The 20,643-nt window shown below is 43.7% G+C and overlaps 1 protein-coding gene across 1 annotated transcript in view; it reads right to left on the bottom strand.

Moving 5' to 3' along the window:
- Positions 1 to 20,643, bottom strand: part of SEMA3G (semaphorin 3G) — a 102,409-nt gene that overhangs the window by 56,801 nt on the left and 24,965 nt on the right. Inside the window, exon 2 of the mRNA XM_084839701.1 lies at positions 3,557 to 3,717. Within this exon, the coding sequence (XP_084695827.1) occupies positions 3,557 to 3,717 (161 nt within the window). The remainder of the gene's footprint in view (positions 1 to 3,556; positions 3,718 to 20,643) is intronic.

Below are 20,643 nucleotides of genomic sequence, written 5' to 3'. Positions count from 1 at the left end.
GGAATCCCCTCCTTTTAATGGATCCAGCCCTGAGTCCACAGCAACCCGTTTTCATAGAAAAGTGCATGCCACCCCATTTTTCTACCCCGAAGGGAGTAACTGCTTCTACTCTGAGAGCTGTCAAAATAGAAGCAGTTACAGTGATCTGAAGATAAAATGGGGGTGGCACCTCGGTCACCCTTAGAAACAGTCACTGGGGACTCGGGCAAGTGGGGACTCCTAGCAGGGTACCCTCAAGGTTCAGGGCAACACAATGAACCTTGGGGATACCCTTGCTAGGGGGGTGATCGACACCCCATTTCCTCACCCATCAACTATGAAAGGCTGTCAAAACAGCCTTGACTTTTCCCTTGCATGTTTGACATACAAGGGAGCAGCAAAGGCAAACCCCAATATTGTGGATACTCACGGTTGTGCAAGTGTGTAACTGCGAATAACCAAAATAAAATCAATCAATAAAGGAGCCATTTGTGCACATAAAAAGGGGCTGGAAAAATGTGAAAAATAACTTTCCAGCCCCATTTTTGCACGATAAAATAAAATAAAAATAAAAGGCTCTGACTGCAATCGGAATCGCAGTCGGGAGTAGGTATGGAGGCTTGGCAGTGGCAGACAACATGGGTCCTGCCACCAAGCCCCCTGGGATGCTGGGCGGAGATGGCTGGAGGATGGAGGGGAAGGGGGGGAACAAGCTAGGCCCTGTGGGTTAGGCACCCTGTGGTGCACCAACCCCGCACTGTAGGTTGTTCACAAAACAACCCACAGTGTATGGCTTTTCATCCATCATGAGTTAGCATGTCGTGCAAACGTGCTCAGTAGCACAAAGAAGGAAGGGTATTTTGTAAAATCCATTTTTTCAAAAGTATCTTTGCAGAACAGGCACGATCAGCCTTGTCTGAACCAACTGCATTGTCTCTTTTCAAATCACATTTGACTTGATCCCGTTGTTCTAGCTAAACAATGTAAAAAGCTTATCTCTCACGATGCCACATTCTCTGTTGCCAGATTCTGTGCACCAGCTATGCGCCTGCAAGGAACAAATATAATACAAGCAGCCCACAACATCCATTTAGGTTCCAATCCTGTTCACTTAGGAATGGGTTCACTTCCCAGTAAAGATGGAAAAGATCAGCATGCACAAACGGTTTCCCACAATGGCCCTCAATGTGCATAATTCAGTCAGGACCCATCTAGACACCCTCGTCTTTATAGCCATAGTTCTCCATGGGTAAAATGAGCATGTGAACGACCTACCTCAATGAATTACTGGAAGGAGGAATGGGATGATTACCATGAAGCAATTTGCATGCTAAAACATACTAGAGATATCTAATCGGTAAAATATCTCATTTCCTGGCACAATTTTGCTGGGTTTTGACCTAGCAGTTGATTTTATCATTTAACATATATGATAGGCAGTTCCTTTTGTAAACTTATATTAATTGCTCATAACCTGATCACGCGGTCCAGACTTCCCATGCTTCCAATTACATTTAATTGCAGTATAATCTCTCTGGGGCTGGAAACTTTCTTACACAAACTCCCCACCCTGACTGGTGTCACATTTCTGGCTTCTATTTAATGAAGTTGTCTGCCCTGTGGTCTAAAGGCGCTTAAGGCCTGACTTTGCTGAGCTCCTTCTGTTCATCTCAAGTTTCAGTTTCTATGGAAGAAAACCTCCCCTGAGGGATAATTTTAAGTATCCTTATGGAGGCCGCTGAAAAATCCTTGCTCGTGCTGGTGCACTAATCAATGTGTTTAACATTTTAAAGCCATTTCCTCAACACACCACCCCGCAGGCATGCAGAGTCTACTAGGGATGTTAGAGAAATCTGCAATGGATTCAAATGAGTTCGGAGTTCTATTAATCCAACCTGGGGATTCTACAGTGGAACGCCTTTTTCTGAGTCACATGGATTCTGTAGACTTGCAGACTATTTTTTTTATGTTTGGGGGGGATTTGTGCAAATTCACACTTGTGCTAGTGGGCATTAGTGCTAATGCACATTAGTGCAAGAATACACTTGCAGCGATGGACATTAATGCTAATGCACACTTGCGATAATGTCCACTTCAGCAAGTGGAATGAAATTCTCATAGATCCCTAAAGAACAACAACACCCGATTCCTTCCATGAGTACACAGTGGGACAAAAGATGCCTGACAATCCACAAAACACAGATGGAACAGATTTGGCAAACTTAGTACATCCCCAGAGTCTATTCACTAGTGCAGCTACCAGGGATATACGGTGCTGGTGTGTAGACAATGCACACGCAAAAAGGCCAGCACACAAGATAGGACCATTCATCATGCGCTCATCATGCGGAGCAGCAACAAGGGTACACGCTATCTGGCAGTCTCTTCCAAGGAGGCCATAATGCTTAATTGTCCCCAAGAGGCTTAGGCAAGTGGGCAGGGTCCTGGGTCCACAACACAATACAGCAAGAGGAGCCAGCAAAGAGCCTAACTGACTGCTTTCAATAATTCCACTTTTAGATTTTACAAAGTAGTCATATTAGAGGTTGGTGGTAGCAACAAAAGCCAGCCAGTAACAAGCGTGGGTTTTGTGCACACTTGTTGTCTTTCCTAAAGCCTGAGAATCAGAGCCTTTTCTCTGCTAATCTGGTCATATTCTAGGGGTATCATCCCCATTTCAATCTATTCATTTATTTTCTACCCAAAGCATCCCTCCCACTATTCAAGGTCTTGGAGAAACATGAGCATCTGCCAATAGAGAGGTGTTGAAGCTCAGGCTCATGGGCCAAATCTGGCCCTCCAGCATTCCCCACATGGCCTCCCCCCCCGGCCTCCCCCCCCCAACTGGTGGTTTCCTGGCTTTGGCATGGGTTCCCCCCCATTCTGAAAGGCCAAAATGCCTCTTCTGAGGCTTAGTTACAAGCAGTAAGAGCTAAAAGCTAAAAGATGCTGGTATGTTTGGCCCCGCCCCTTTTTGCCTTTTGCCCTGCCCACCACTTGAATGCAGCCCCCGAGAGCGTCTTGGAAAATGAATTTAGCCCTTGGCTTGAAAGAGGTTCAACACCACTGCACTAACAAGACCTAAGTACCTTGTGTATAATAAACAGGTACCTAACGTATGTGATGTCCTGGGGTGCTGAAGTGCATGAGCTAGAAGTCTAGTTCAGTCAAAACTTCAGCTGAGTACGGAACTCACTTGGGTGGCCTTCAATAAATCCTCATCCCATCTTGAATGTGGGCAGTGGAGGCTGGTGGCTCCTATTTCAACGGGGCTGTGAATCTGCTCTGGGTTTCAGTCAGAACCAATCAGAACCCTAAAGGAGCACTTTGGATAGCTCCTTTAGAGTTCTGACTGGTTCTGACTGAAACCCAGAGCGGATTCACAGACCCACTGAAATAAGAGCTACCACCCTCCGCTGATGTAGGTAAGAAAGCTGGCCTACCTTCAGTAATCACTGTAAAGAAGCTGTATGTGAAATGCTTTGAGCACGTCAGAAAAATGCTATATACATATTAAACACTACAGCAACATGTATGATTACAAACATTAGATTTGCATAAAACTCAAAAACATTACCTCTTTAGCGTCCATGTTGGTTTGATCCAGCCGAAGAGAGTAAAGAGTGTCCTTTCCTCCAATGAACAGGCGGTCACGGTATTCATCAAGGTACAAGGACCGGAAGTCTAAAACTCCTCGGTGGCCAAGAAACAGGACTGAGCGGTTAGTGGCCGAAAGATCTACAAGGTAGGAATCAAATGGCAAAGGAAAACTGTTGGTCGGGTTAAAGAAACTGAAAGAATAAGGCCCAAACCCCCACGTTAAACCGACTTGTACTCTGTGTATTTGCTCACTTGAGCAATCCATAGCATTCCTTAGAAACAGGGCACAATCCAACAAAAGTTAGTAGCAACTAAGTCTCACCAAAAACAATGGAATATGCTGTGACATAAACAAGTCCCACTGCTTTCAATGGATTTTAGTAATGTATTTTTCTAATTATGTTCTATTTTGCTATCGGAGGGTTTGGAGCAACTGCTGCATAATACCGCTATTTAGAAACACATGAAAAGGTACTATGTGACATGTACATCATATAACACATGGGATCTTTGAGGCAAGGGCCTTGTCACACATGAACAATCAGCAATCGATAGCCCATCATGCTCCCATATTGCCTGATAACAGTGGTTACAGAGTATCTCTACACCAGTCTAAAATCCCACGTTTAAAAGGGGGCTTTCTGCTTCCATTTTAAATGCAGGATCATGACACGCTCTTTACACGTGCTTCCTTCCCCCACCCTTATCGCCCTTATCGTAGTCGTCCATATGTTTAATTATACAGCTACAAGATGGTACCGTGGTCTAGCTCCTCTTATTGCCAGTTTTCCTCTTTTCACGAAGAGAACTCAAGTGTGACTCAAGCGCTGTAACTTGGTAGCTCATTATCTCTGATCTTTTTACAAATGGAATAAAGGTCATTTAGTGCAGGAGACACCCTGTAGGTTGACGACGTCATCTTCCCCCATGTCTTCTCTTGCATTCATCATTATGAAATCCTCTATACCAGCCTTCCACAATCTGGCAACCTCCAGATGTGTTAGACTACAACTCTCAGCATCCCCCAGCCAGCTGGTCTGCACCACAGAAGATTCCAGAATGATAAATGCAAGAGAAGACATGGGGGAAGATATTGCTAGGGATGGCTTCTTCAAACCTATCCATGCATAGGGGGCAGAAAGGGAGACCTGCTTCCCAGAATAGCTCTGTGATGTCACCTCTCTTACTTTCAAATCCCTTCTCAAAACCCACTGTTTCTGTTAAGCCTTCGGCAGAAACCCTTAGTCCCCCATACCTTAGTACAGATGTAAGCAGATGTTTTGGACTACATCTCCCATCACCTCCATGGAGAGTGACCAATGGTAAGAAATTATAGGAGTTGTTGTCCAAAACCTCTGGAGTGCACTGGGCTGCCTGCCCCCTGCCTAACTGTAACTAAATCCAAGTATCCATAACTGAAAGAAACACATCTGTCCATTTCTGCCTCCATTTCCCCCCCTCCTTCTCCTTTTGTTTACTTGCATCCATCTTTAGATTCTAATCTCCTCAGAGCAGGAGCCTCTCCTCTTTCAGTTTGTTATGTTCCATGAATATATTTTTCCTCTATTTCCAAAGTTCAGAGGTGAGTGGGGATTCTTATGTAGCCAAAATGGCACCATCCACACACAAGAAGGAAGTAACAGGAGGCTTGGGGGACCTCAAAGGTTTGCAGAAGTACAAAACAGCCTTAGGGTAAAAAGCTCTAAGGGTGCAATCCAATGCATGTTTAGACACAGAAAAGGCCTACAGCTCCCAGCATTCCCCAGCCAGTCATGCTAAGCGGAATAGAAGCAAAAATAGGCCTGTGAGGACTAAGCATGCTCAGTGGCCACAGAATACTGGCTGACTGTTGGGGTGAAAAACAGAAATCCAGGTAGGAAAGGGGATGGAATGGAGTACCCTGGAGAAGGGAATGTCTGACTGACTGTGACACTGAACAGAAGCACTCTACATTGCAACATTTTGTTGCAGATCCCACTTTATGTAACCACACACATACACACTTCCCCTTTCTCATGTTATAAAATCAAGGAACCAGCATTTAGACTGTATCAAAATGTCCATCTTCTGTGGTAAGGTAAAGAATCAAATGCACCCTCCACATTATAAAGATCAGTATATGCCAGATTACAGCGGGCACAAAAACTGGTAGAGCAGAAAAGTTAGCAATCACAAAACCAGTTTTAAAATAAATTTTAAAATTACAACTTGTGACCATTTCAGAAGCTTTATTCTTATTAGATTAAAAAAAAAACTTTTGAAAGCTGAGAATTATCACATGTGAGAATGTTCATGTGGCACTTAAAAAACAATACCTGGCAAAACTTCTATAAGGCCACTCCTTCCTCTGCAACCATACCCCATTGCTTTTAAAAATATTTTTCTTTCTGAAATTTTGAATATATACTCTTGTCCTGTACAATCTCCTGTGCTAGGTTTTTTTTTTGGGGGGGGGGGGGTTAACGGGCTATTCCCTCTGCTTCAAGGCCAATCACACTAATCTGTTACATGTACATAGAATATTGCAATACTGGTGCTGTGCTGGGTTAATTGCATTAATGAGAAAGTATGAAGTTGTATCATCTTAAGATGCTCTGAGTGAGTGGTATCCTCAGCTGTCTGTTTCAGCTCCATGAACTCTGCAAACCAGAGTGAATGGGCAGTGAATGAAGACTTCTCTAGATCCCCTCACGGCCATGACAGTTTCTGCTGTTGACCTACACTGGGTTTTTCTAGAGTCAAAGTGCTTAATTTTCTTTATTAAAGAGGGGCCAGTTAAACTGGATACAGTAGAAACAGATTTGACCCTCAGCTCAAATGCCCACCTTACCTTGAACCACAACAAAGCAATATGGCTTGGGGCTGGAGAGCTCTAGAAAGGCAATCTTTTGGCACACCCACCCCACTTTTGCAGCACTGGGGCAGGTGGGGTGTATGTGTCAATTCTGACCTGTTGGAAATTAATCTCATCAGTCTGTGAGGGTCATCTTTGTACATCCTGACATGAAGGCCCAAGTCACCAAGCAATTTCTGCAGCTAGGAACACTCAACTGTAAGGGTGGAAGGAGCTGTCATTAGCTGGGAGTGAAGACAGCAGAGCTCTTTGCTGCTGATAAAAAGGGCTAAAAGATAAATGCCCTATAAACAGTCTATCAGTGTGACAAAGATAACTCCCTGACAGTTGCAGAATGGAGCTTTATCAAGGGCTGCTGAAAGCTGAGGTGGATCTGAGGTCTTGGAGTGTGAAACATTGTAGGGGGAAAAGGTCAAAAAATAAAAAAACACACACAATGGGATGGGAAACTGGGGAAAGATGGGGCCTTGGTGGAAGAGGAAATGTAGAGACAAATTCCCCCATTTAAAGATTTCCAGAGGGGTTGCCATGTTAGTCCATTGCAGCAAAAACAGCAGAGTCTTGTGGCACCTTAAAGACTAGCAAATTTGTTATGTCATAAGCTTTTCTTGACTACAGCCCACAGTCAGATGCATGAAGTGTTGTCCTGAGTGTGTTGTCCCCACGGAGAGCGAGGTTGTAAACAGTGATGTCAGAGAGAATGATAATGCAGAAAATACAGACAATGATAGTTACCTTATTTGACAGTGGCCATTCACAAAACAATTGTTGGGTGATAATTGTTGGTAAGTTGATTAATACATGTAATGTGATTTTATTTTTTAAATGTCCCTATAGGAGATAAGAGTTGAATTTCTTGATGAAGACTTTTACATTGAAATCTCTCTTTGAAGTTCCTTTGTTCAAGAATGGCCATGTTAAAGTCAGTGACAGAGACTCAGTTTGCACATCTCGACAATTCCTAGGTTGTTTAACCTAGGAATTTCTGGGGCCAAGCACCAGTGAGCAAGCTGCCTCCCGAGTGCTTGTTGCTTCCACTTTCAATTAACAACCCAAGAATGCCCGGTTCCTGGGTTATTGTGATGTCCAAATGTGGAATCTTGGGTTGTTAAGGGTTAAACAACCCAGAGTTAACCCAACAATTGCTGCAGCTCATCCCCAACAATTCCTGGGTTAAACAACCAAGTCACAGTGTCCTGGAAGGTTGAGGCATTTCTCCACTGCTTTTTGACTATTGGCATTTCTGGTATCAGATTCATGGCCATTTATTGTTTTGCGTAGAGACTGGCCTCTTTGTCCTATGCTGGCTGAGGATAAAAGGAGTTGTAATCCAACACATCTGGAGGGCACCAGGTTGGGGAAGGCTGGCTGAAACAACTGCTTATTACTCTCTCTCTCTCTCTCTTTCTCTCCTTCTGCTGCTCCTATATGCTAAGATTTATAACATCTAAAAGCCAAAATGCATGTAACGGGTTCAGGGAAATGCACATTTTGATAGTAGCATTTCAGGGAATTTGCTGGATTGGCTCTGGAAATGTTTTGATTCAGGATCATGTCCAGGGACACATAAACAAAGTCTCCAAGTTGGATATGTGGCTAGAGCAGCCGATCAGAAACACATGCAAGATTTGGGCAAGGGAATTTAATCAAGGAGATCATCAGCTTTCAGAAAGGGATTTTCTCAGGTGTAGAATGGAATTAGTCACATAGCAAAGGGAAAGTTCATGAAAAACATGAAACAGTGCAGTTGTTGACTTAGGCTGAAATCCTAAGAACATACAAAGAGCCATGCCAGATCAGACCAAGAGTCCATCTAGTCCAGAATTCTGTTCATACCGTGGCCACCCACAAGTAGGACATGAGTGCAACAGCACTGTCCCAGTCGTGTTCCCCAGCAACTGGTGTACAGAGATATACTGCCTCAGATACTGGAGGTAGCATATAGCCATCAGGACTACTAGCCATGGATAGCCTTTTCCTCCATGAATGTCTCTAATCCTCTTTTAAAGCTAGCCAAAGTGGCCATCACTACATCTTGTGGGAGCAAATTCCAGAGTGCACTGTGTGAAGTAGTTCCTTTTATCTGTCCTGAATCTCCCACCAATCAGCTTCATGGGATGATCCCTGGGTCCTGAGAAAGAAAACTGTTTCTCTATCAACTTTCTTCACACCCTGCATAATTTTGTACACTTCATGTCTCCCCTTACTTTCCATTTTTCTAAGCCAAACAGTCCCAGACATTGTAAGCTTTTCTAATAGGGGAGTTGCTCCAGCCCTTTGATGAGGGGTAGGCATAAAGTAGATCTCCAACATTCCATGCTGCCAGGGGATTCTGGGAGTTGAAGTCCAAAACATCTGGAGATCTATCTTCTGCCCACCCCTGCCTTAGATCATATTGCTTTCCCTTTTCTGCCCCCTTTCCAACTCTACGCAAGTTTTTAGTTCTTCAGTTTTAAAAATTGTATTAGTGCATTTTTAGATCTTTGCACTGCTGCCGGCTTTCATCTTGATTACTACTTTGGTTTTATTCTGTTTTAAACATACAGTTTTATATTATGTTTTACTCTGTTATTGTAGTTTATGGTTTTAAGCTTTGTCTTATAAATCACCTAGAGAGCTTTGGCTAATGGGTGGTATAAAAATGAAATAAATAAATAAAAGATCCTTTTTTAGGTACAGTGACCAGAACTGCACACAGTACTCGAAGTGTGGTTGAAGAATAGATTTGTATAAAGGCAATTTGATATTGCAGTTTTATTTTTGTTCCTTTCCTAACTATGCCTTACATGGAATTTGCCCTTTTTTATACCAGCTGCACACTGGGTCAACATTTTCATTGAGGTATCCATCACAACCACAAGATCTTTTTCTTGGGGGGTGTCTCCACCAGTGATTTACTCTGAGGTGGCTTAGTGTGGAGGTCGTTAGGGATACATGGTGTCGTGGCCATCCAGCAGCCACACCGGAGCTTATCGGGGGGGGAAAAACTGATTTCCTGAGACTGCTTAAAGTCTGGTTCTTTTCCTTAAGTCGGGTTCTCCTCAGTATAGTTGCTGTGTGCCCCAACCTCCGCATTTACTTCAGGTATGCTAGCCCTGCCCAGGGGGTGTGCCTTTCACCATGCCCCAGTAAAGAGGTGTTTCCTGTGTGTTTCCCATCCTGGCACAAACCCATTAGTGTCTCCTCAGAAGTAACTCCCATTGTGCTGAATGAGACTTGCCCTCTGAATGCTCACATCAGAACTTACAGAGATCCCCCTCAATTGACATGGCACAGTTTAAAGCCCAGTTCCCTAAGTGCGGTAAAGCACGATCTCCAGGCTCTGATTCTCCTTTGTTTTGTTTCTTGCCTTAGGAAGTAACTACTTCGACCCTTCGTTATAGAGATCCTGCGAGTTAAAATGGGGGCTGGTCTCCCGTCTTTGTGTTCTCCCTCTTTCCCAGCATATGTGTGTCTACTCAGAAGTAACACTGATTGCGTTCAATGAGGCTTGCTCCTGAAGTACAGGTCATCTGGACTCTCAGGGAAAAGGAGAAAGGGAGGGAGGGAGGGGGCGGGGGGAAGCCTCTCTTGTTGGTTGAGTAGCCCCTGCCAGTCAGATAACATTCACTCCAGCCCCCACCAGGAAGTATGTTCTGTGAAGTGATTTTTACTAGTGTAGAGAACCTGCTCATGGAGCCCTGCATGGATCAAAGTGCAGCAAAGCTGATTCCTTTTAAAAAATCTGGTACTCCTCCAATCCCTTCTCCATCCGTTGTTGTGGAAACATGGCCTTGGTCAGTCACTGCTAGCTCAGATTCCATTAGTGTATATATGAAGTTGGAATTTTTTGCTCCAACAAGCATCACTTTACAGTTGCTTACACTGAGTTGCATTTGTCATCTGATGCCCATTCTCCCAGTTTGGAGAGCTCCTTTTGGAGCTCTTCACAATCCCTTTTTGCGTTAACCACCCTAAATAATTTTGCGCCATCACTGGCTACCTCGTTGCTCATCCCCAACTCCAGATCATTTATGAACAATTTAAAAGCATTGCTCCCAATCCTGTACCCATTCACCTGGAAGTAAGTCCCATTCAACTAAAGTCTGATTAACTTGTGAATTGACACATATTAAGATTGCATTTTTGGTTGTTTCAATTTAAAATGTAGGTGCTGTCCACTGAAACCTTAGGGAACTCTTTAGGGATTTTCTACATAAGGCTGTTAGTCCACTGCATCTACTCTCAGTTTCGTCATAGAATTGAGATCCGAGCACTACACAAGGAGCATTTCCTTTCCTGCTTTTCCACTACATAACCTATGTAGTGGAAAAGCAGAACAGTGCAAATGAACAAGTGAAAACAGTGTTTTCTTTTGCTTTCAGAAATAATACCACATTTTCCCTGAATTTTTCTATGAGAGGCATTTATGAAGCGTTCATCATTCCCCACTCATGGTTGTTTATGGGTCCTTTAGATGATGAGGTGACCCTCCAGTTTCGCTTCTGTTTGTAAACGGCACCTCAGGCAAGTTTTTTTAGAGCAAGGGAACTTTTCTATACAATACTGTTAATCCACTGTTAATCCACTTATTTAGTTTTGGCTTCATCACAGAACTGAGAACCAAGCACTACACAAAGAGTGTTTCCTTTCCTGCTTTTCTGTTATATAACCTCTGGCTGGCACTGTGGTATAGTGGAATAGTACAAATACACAAGTGAAAAAAGCAGTTTCTTTTGCTTTTACAATTAAATACCCCACTTTCTCTGCTCTAAAAATACTCGCCAAAAGTGCTCTTTAGATACAGAAGTGAAACTGGAAGGTCACAACATCATCTAAAGAAAAGCCATTAAAAACGGGGTATTATTTCTGAAAGTGAAAGAAAATGCTGCTTCCACTTGGGTATTTGCACTACTCTACTATACCATAGTTCCACCTAGAGGTTATGTAGTGGAATAGCAGGAGTGTAGTACTTGGATCTTAATTCTGTGACAAAACCGAAAGTAGATGCAATGGATTTAACAGCCTCATATAGAAAAGCCCCCTGCTCTAAAAAAAAAAAAAAAGAAAAACTTGCCAAAAGTGCTGTTTACAAACAGAAGTGAAACTGGAGGGTCATGACACCCTCTAAAGAACCCATAAACAACCATGAGTAGGGAATGACGAGTGCACAATAAATGCCTCATGTAGAAAAGCTCTTAGTCTTTCCACACAGAAAGGGGCTACAAGCCTTTGGTCATTTTTAAGTGGCCTTTTTTGTATATCCTTTTCAGCTCTATGATATTCTTTTTTTAAGAAAGGATACCTAAAACTATACACAGCATTCTAAATGTGGCTGTATCACAGGTTAAAAAATGGCGTTATATATTCTGCAGCTAGCAGAAGAAGAAAAAGAGAATATCTGAAATGAGCTAATATGGAACGTTCTCTTGCTACTATTCTAGTTGATGTAGAAATAATATTTGTGGACTGAAATTCATCTGTCCTCCCAGTGGTCAAATATGACTGACAAAGATCAGGAGAATGTGGTATTAGTATATGTAAATACCATATTTAAAAATATAGAATTTTCCTCAAGTTATTTATCCTTGCTATGTAATTCTTATAAAATGTATACAGTTCTAAGAGTTTAACATTAATCTGAATAACACATATCTGAATTGGTTCAAGACAAGTTCAAGATGACTGAACTAGTTATGCAACTTCTTTTTTAGTTTGTGTCTACAACAACCGAACTGAAGTGTTAAGAAACCTGAATCAAGAATTAAACCCAAATTGTTAATTGCTCCCTGGGTTGATCGCTGGTGCTTTAAGCACCATGTTTTCTAAACGCAACCCACACAAAACAATCGGTGGATCACCAACTGTCTCTTGGCATTACCGCTCCCTCGTGCTGTTGCAACAGCGAAGAAACTTACGGGAAAACATTTTAGAGTCAACACACCCTTAGTGGGAAGAGCCCAGTGTGTGGGGGAGGAAGGTTTAGAAAGTCATATGGTCTCCCATAAGCAGCAGGCCTCCACCAGGTCAGATGGTTCGTGTCAACCCTACAACGTATTCGTTCCGCTGTAGAGCAATGATGAAATATGGGAAGATAAATCTCCAAAGGGACTGTCAGTCTGGCACACGTGCAGCAGTCTATCTTTCACCCGTAAAGGCAGCAAAACTCCCATCTCCAAGGGTGGAATCAGGTGCTAGCAATCTTGAATATTTCCCCAGCTGTTGACACACGTGCCAATACTGAAAGGAACCTTAGCAACTAGCATTCCAGTTTGCTCCCTTGGAATCCCCAGCTTTCCCTGGTTGGGGCACGCTGGGAACTGTAGGACTTTTTCCTCTAAACATGCATAGGATTGTGCCCTTAAATTCCCTCTTATCACTGAATTGAGTTTTGCAGGCATGGAAGCTACTGGAAGGAACTGAGATATCATTGCCCAAATCTGACTACTGGAGTAGACCCATTGTCAGACTCTCCATACCCACTGAATTCCCAGACTCAATAATATATCTTTCATTGGTCTGCATGTGTCAGGGCACACCTCTCTTGTATTTATTGTGGCTTTGCTCAATTCAATAAGTAGTGGCTCTTTGTCACCCCAGTCCACCCCTCCAAGACGAGTATTTCCCAGCAAAAAAAGTTCCCTTTTACTGTAAGGTTTCTGAACTAAGCAGAAATGTAAATCAGAGCAGCAGAGGAAGGGAGAGAAAGAGAATGGCATGTGGGAGACACTGCTGAGCAATTATACGCTGGATAGCCCGGCAAAGTTTCACACACACACACCAATAAATCCTAACCTGAACGTATTCTCCACATTCCAGAATCAGTTTGGGATGAGTTAATTCCCCTCATCCTCTTGGCTCAGCTTTTAGTAATTCTGCACACCTCTTCGTCTGGCCTACAACAAATCTCAGCAATGACCAGATAGACACTAGCCCAGCCTACAGCCAACTTTTTGGAGGATGATTCACACTTAATCTGCCCAAGATACAAAGAGTTCATGGCTAAGGCTCCCCATCACTCAAAGGCAACTTTTCAATAGTGATTTTACACCCCATTTGTAAATAGCACAAGGCTAGGAAGGAAGCTCTGGGTATCTGGGGAAAGGAACAAGGAAGCTAAAATGCACAAATGATCCAAGGTAGTGTGTAATTTGGTTTACATGTGGTTTAATGTGCATGATCATGGAGCCATTCAGAGCTCAACCACCATTCCACACAGGTGCTTGTAACATGACAGGGTTTAAGGGGAAGGTAGGAGCCAGGGAAATCAGCAAGCATGGGGCATTCTGGGACAGAATCATACTGCATATTCACTGCAGAGAAAGGAAGAAGCTATACACTAGGGTTGAGAACCTATGGCCCTGCAGATGTTGTTGGACTACAGCTCCTATCATTCCTCACCCTTGGCCATCCCTGTGCAATTGGAGGCTACATACTGAGAGAACCCTGTTAGGGAACTCATCTAATCATGCCAGATAGTAGTAGACCAATTCTGCTGCCCAAATTCATTCTGAACTTGTGGTGAATTTGGAAAGAGTGTGTGTGTGTGTGTGTGTGTGTGTGTGTGAGAGAGAGAGAGAGATTGGTAGTATTCAAATTATGTAATTGAAGTTATCATCATCATCATTATTATTATAGACTTGTATTCTATTGTAAATTCTTATTGTGAACCCACCTGAAATATGTTTGAACGAAGCGCAGTATACAAATACACCCAACCAACCAAATAACTGCAGCTGTACCCAGTAAAACAAACACCTTCGGTGTTTTGCCCTGGCTGCTGTCCCCATGGTGGTGCGAAGGTATGCAGATAGTACGGCTTAGGATGGAAGCCATTTGTGGCATTTAAACACCATCTGTAGACCTCCTTCTCTCCCACAGTCAAATGAAACTTCCAGCTATGCTGAAGAACTGGAGATATTGTCCTACGGTACTGGTCTCCACGGATGCCATGCCAAAGCCTACAATTGCAACAGCTGTTCCTACGTCTCCGTTTGGATTCCTTTTTGCATGGGTTGTACTTTTGCTGAATGGGATTGTTCATAACAGGGCAGAAAGCAAAGATGGGTCATTCTGTTCCTCCCCATCCTTCAATCCACTGGAATTTTTTCCCACTAGTGTGCCTGTATGTGGGCCCCTCTCCCTAAACTCCCCAGTTGTGTCGTTTCTTTACAGAAAGCGGCCCTTCTTCACCACACATCTGGAACGGGTTTGATAGTCTCCACATTTTAATTTCCAAAAAAAGGAAAGATATTTCATGCTTCATTGCCAAGCCATGTAAGACACACTGCTCTCCCCCTCTCCATGGCTGTCAAACCAGAATTAGGATATAAAAGGGAGGCAGATTATTAAACCAGCAAAAAGGCAGATGGGCCACAACTCAGTGGGGGTCTCTGCAAACCTGGCTATCAAACCCCAAAAGAATAATTACCCCTGTATCAAAAACCACAACTGTGCTATTGCGGTAGATTAGACAGAGGTAGCTGTATCACATACTGTAAAACCCCAGTTCCTTCACATGTTATCATAGGATTCGGTGCTACTGGAGGCCTGAGTGCCAATTTACACACTACCTGCAAATTGAGAAAACCAGAAGCCACTACAGTGCTAGCACCTGGGAACACCTGCAGCACCTGATGCTCTGACTTGGATTCCTGCATTGAGCAGGGGGTTAGACTCGATAGTCTTATAGGCCCCTTCCAACCCTACTATTCTACGATTCTATGATCCACCTCCTCTCTATATCCAGAGCACAGCTAAAGGACACAGAGCCCTGGGCGGAGTCTCTCTATTTGCTCAATAAAACAGCTGTTAGAATAGATTACAGCAGGATGAGTGTAAGGTGATGGCTGGGTGTCACTCTCCATGATCACTTCCACTTGAAGGAGTGATTTTGGGGCAGGGCCAGCTCTACCATTAGGAGCAGTGAGAGATGGCCACCTCAGGGAACAGATGCTGAATGGGATGGATTGAGCTGTATGTGTTCACATGATTTGCTGTGCCCCCCATCCCCACCCCACTACCCTGTGGCCTGGAGGACATTGTCCTGTCACCAGTGTTGAAATAAGATTCAGCTGCTAGTCTGGTCAGCTTTTGTACATGGAATCAGGGTGGGTGGGAGGCACCATCTTGTCCTCTGCCTCAGGCAGCAAGATACAGCTGTCACCTGTGGAGAGAAAAGAACCAGCTCCCTTCTGCCAAGGACCAGCAGGAGTGGGTTAGATTCTACGCATTACTTCATTTAAGGGATAATCTGTGAATCAGCTCTTAAAAAAAAAAAATTAAGTACACTCACAGTATTTAAATGCAACCTAAAGCTTAAATGTTACTGCTCCCTGAAGTCCATCAGGCTACTAGAACTGAAGGCTATGTTAGAAAGTAATAGCAAAGCAGATGGAAAACCTGAAGAACTCTACTGGCAGAAACCCCAGCACAAATGTAAAGGCAGCCCAATCCCAGGTTCCAGTGTGGATAGATAAATTAGTAAAGGACCAAACCCCAATATTAGCTGCTCTAGCTATTGCCTCCCCTCCTCTTTGCTCTATATCAGCCTGGCCCAACTTGGTGCCCTCCATATGTGTTGGACTTCAACACCCATCAGCCCCAGCCAGCATGGCCAATGGCCAGGAATGCAAAAAGCTGTAGTCCAAAACATCTGGAGAGCACCAGGTTGGGGAGGGCTGCTCTACATGCTTTTTAGACCTTCTTTCATCAGCCCTCCCCGCTCAGCCTCGTTAATCCCCTTCCAAATCTTCCCCTTTATTTCCCCCCTCCTCTGCTTTTGATGGGAGTTTATTTTAAAAGGCCAACATCCTCCCCACCCCACATCCCAGTTTTGTTTTCTTTAGCTGTGTCATTTATTTCCAGTTGACTCTTTGCTTATTTGCATTGGGCTATGTAATTGTTTCTCAAGAGAAGCTGGCTGGGCACTGACAGGGCCAAAGTCACCTGACCCTGTGAGAGACCAGGGACACAGAAAACCATTTATAACCTAGTTGGGGATCACAACAAGCATCCTGTCAACAGAACTGAGAGCATGCAGGGATGAGGGGGAGCATAAACAAGAGATGTGTGAAGGAGGAGGAAAAGCAGTGAAAACAATTCCCAGAGATGGGATGTGATAAAACTCTGAAGAGGTTATAAATAAATGGAAGAGTGTGTTGACATCAAGGAAGAAAAGCTGTAAACGTGGGAGAACCTGCTTGAAATTAATAGCTGCCCCCTTTCTTGTTCTTAAAATGTGTCACAGTGTCCCCATGACAAAACACAGGTAGCTGTTTACTTTTAATAGTTTAAGGGTGCAATCCTATGCATGTTTAGACAGAAAGAAGTCCTACAACTCCCAGCATGCCCCAGCCAGCCATTAAGACTTCTACAGCACCACCCAACCAAATAAATTGTGGGGCGATTTACTAATGTGCAGAACTGTACTGGGGGGAAGGAAACAGGAGAATCAACCAAAATGCTCATGGATTCCCACCCACACCTGGAAGAGAAGCTATTGTTATGTGTTCTCCCCTATCCTAAGTGGTGGGAAGTTCCCGGAACAGTGCAACTGGGATTTGTTCCTTTGAATAAGAGAGCACATTGGAGAGTTATGTTTTGTAATACTTTATTTACAAATCTACAAACAAAGCATAGTGGAAGCAAACAGGCACTGCTACAGCAGGCAAGAGATCCCCAGAGAGCAACTTATTTACTGAAGACATTTTTCAGTTACTCTTCAGCCATGGCTTTCAGAGCTTATTATAAATGAAATAATAAGATACAATAAAATCCAATGAAAACTCAGGAGCAGAAGGTTGTTTAAAAACACACACACACATAATTAAAAGCAGGCCTAACACAGAACTAAATTGTCTATGCATTTTTTAAGTGTTCACCTGGCACCAAAAAGAAAATAAAGACAATGCCAGCCATACCTGTCTGGGGAGGCAGTTTCCACAAATGGGGTGGTGCAATTCATTCAGCCCCTCTTGAAGGCTGCAGTCCTAGTTCCAGCTATCTCCACCTAGAAAATCTCAGCTCTCTTCCTCCTCACCCCACCACCTTTCTTCAGCCCTTTTCAGATGTTATAGAGAAACAAAGCACACAGGCAGAGGATGCCTTTGGGATGCTGAACCTATGTGCGTTCATGTTCTGAAATAAGCATGCCTATCCATGTGACTGGGAACCCAGGGGTCCTGATTGCATGGATATAACATCTGCAATGGGATCACCCCTTCATGGATCACTGCCTTGTTGTGGCGAAGGGGCTTGCGTAACTCAGTGAAGCCACAAGCTATGCCGTGCAGGGCCACCCAAGACGGACAGGTCATGGCAGAGAGTTCTGACAAAATGTGGTCCACTGGAGAAGGAAATGGCAACCCACACCAGTATTCTTGCCAAGAAAACCCCATGGAACGTATCACAAGGCTAAAAGAGATGACGCCGGAAGATGAGCCCCTCAGGTCGGAAGGTGTCCAATATACTACTGGGGAAGAGCAGAGGGAATTTCCAAGTAGCGCCAGAAAGAGTGAAGCGGCTGGGCCAAAGCCGAAAGGACACTCAGCTGTGGATGTGTCTGGTGGTGAAAAGAAAATCCGATGCTGTAAAGAACAATATTGTTTAGGAACCTGGAATGTCAGATCAATGAATCAAGGTAAGCTGGAGGTGGTCAAACATGAGATGGCAAGATTGAACATCGACATCTTGGGAATCAGCTAACTAAAATGGACACGCATGGGCGAATTTAATTCAGGTGACCATCATATCTACTACTGTGGGCAAGAATCCCTTAGAAGAAATGGAGTAGCACTCAAAGTCAACAAAAGGGTGGGAAAAGCAGTACTGGGGTACAATCTTAAAAACGATAGAATGATCTCAGTACGAATCCAAGGCAAACCATTCAACATCACAGTGATTCAAGTCTATGCCCCAACCACTGATGTCGAAGAAGCTGAGGTTGATCTGTTCTATGAAGACCTACAACACCTTTTAGAACTAACACCAAAAAAAGAAGTCCTCTTCATCATAGGGGATTGGAATGCTAAAGTAGGAAGTCAAGGAATCACCGGGATAACAGGCAAGCATGGCCTTGGTGTACAAAATGAAGCAGGACAAAGGCTAATCGAGTTTTGCCAAGAGAACACGCTGATCATAGCAAACACTCTTTTCCAACAGCACAAGAGGCGACTCTACACATGGACATCACCAGATGGTCAATATCGAAATCAGATTGATTATGTCCTTTGCAGCCAAAGATGGAGAAGCTCTATACAGTCAGTCAAAACAAGACCTGGAGCTGACTGTGGCTCAGATCATGAGCTGCTTCTTGCAAAATTTCGGCTTAAATTGAAGAACGTAGGGAAAACCACTAAACCATTCAGGTATGACCTAAATCATATCCCTTATGAATATACAGTGGAGGTGAAGAATAGATTTCAGGAATTAGACCTGATAGACAGAGTGCCTGAGGAACTATGGACGGAGGTCCGTAACATTGTTCAGGAGGCAGCAACGAAATCCATCCCAAAGAAAAAGAAATGCAAGAAAGCCAAGTGGCTGTCTGATGAGGCTTTACAAGTAGCTGAGGAAAGAAGGGAAGTGAAAAGCAAGGGAGAAAGGGGAAGATATATCCAACTGAATGCAGAGTTCCAGAGAATAGCAAGGAGAGACAAGAAGGCCTTCTTAAATGAACAATGCAAAGAAATCGAGGAAAACAACAGAATGGGAAAGACTAGAGATCTCTTCAAGAAAATTGGAGATCTCAAGGGAACGTTTTGTGCAAAGACGGGCATGATAAAGGACAAAGAAGGCAGGGACCTAACAGAAGCAGATGAGATTAAGAAGAGATGGAAAGAAGACACAGAAGAACTATACAGGAAAGATCTGAATGTCCCTGATAGCCATGATAGTGCGGTCACTGAACTTGAGCCGGACCTCCTAGAGAGTGAAGTCAAGTGGGCCTTAGGAAGCATTAGTAACAACAAAGCTAGCGGAGATGACAGTATTCCAGCTGAGCTATTTAAAATCCTAAAAGATGATGCTGTTAAAGTGCTGCACTCAATATGCCAACAAATTTGGAACAGTCAACAGTGGCCACAAGACTGGAAAAGGTCAGTTTACATTCCAATTCCCAAGAAAGGCAACGCCAAAGAGTGTTCTAACTACCGTACAATTGCGCTCATTTCACATGCCAGCAAGGTGATGCTCAAAATCCTACAAGCTAGGCTTCAGCAGCATGTGAACCGAGAACTACCGGAAGTACAAGCTGGGTTTAGAAGAGGCAGAGGAACTAGAGATCAAATCGCCAACGTTCGCTGCATCATGGAGAAAGGAAGAGAATTCCATTAAAGCGTCTATTTCTGCTTCATTGACTACGCTAAAGCCTTTGATTGTGTGGATCACAACAAACTGTGGCAAATTCTGAAAGAGATGGGAGTACCAGACCACCTTACCTGTCTCCTGAGAAACCTGTACGAGGGTCAAGAAGCAACAGTAAGAACCAGACATGGAACAACCGATTGGTTCCAAATTGGGAAAGGAGTACAACAAGGCTGCATATTGTTGCCCTGCTTATTTAACTTATATGCAGAGTACATCATGAGAAACGCCGGGTTGGATGAAGCACAGGTCGGAATTAAGATTGCTGGGAGAATTATCAACAACCTCAGATACGCAGATGATACCACCCTAATGGCAGAAAACAAAGAGGATCTAAAGAGCCTCTTGTTGAGGGTGAAAGAGGAGAGTGCAAAAGCTGGTTTGAAACTCAACATTACAAAAGCAAAGATCATGGCATCTGGTCCCATCACTTCCTGGCATATAGAAGGGGAAGAAATGGAAGCAGTGACAGATTTTATTTTCTTGGGCTCCAAGATCACCGCAGACGGTGACCGTAGCCATGAAATTAAAAGACGCTTGCTCCTTGGGAGGAAAGCTATGGCAAACTTATACAGCATAGTGAGAAGCAGAGACATCACCTTGCCGACAAAGGTCCGTCTAATCAAAGCTATGGTTTTCCCAGTAGTAACGTATGGCTGTGAGAGCTGGACTATAAGGAAGGCTGAGCGCCGAAGAATTGATGCTTTCGAACTGTGGTGCTGGAGAAGACTCTTACGATTCCCTGGACTGCAAGGAGGTCAAATCAGTCAATCCTAAAGGAAATCAACCCTGAATGCTCATTGGAAGGACAGATCCTGAAGCTGAAGCTCAAATATTTTGGCCAGCTAATGTGAAGAGAAAACTCT

This window comes from Heloderma suspectum, chromosome 2 (assembly GCF_057233095.1).
Source record: "Heloderma suspectum isolate Gila_16-S chromosome 2, 16-S_ref, whole genome shotgun sequence".
NCBI classification, from domain to species: domain Eukaryota; kingdom Metazoa; phylum Chordata; class Lepidosauria; order Squamata; family Helodermatidae; genus Heloderma; species Heloderma suspectum.
This window is presented reverse-complemented; position numbering and strand designations above follow the sequence as displayed.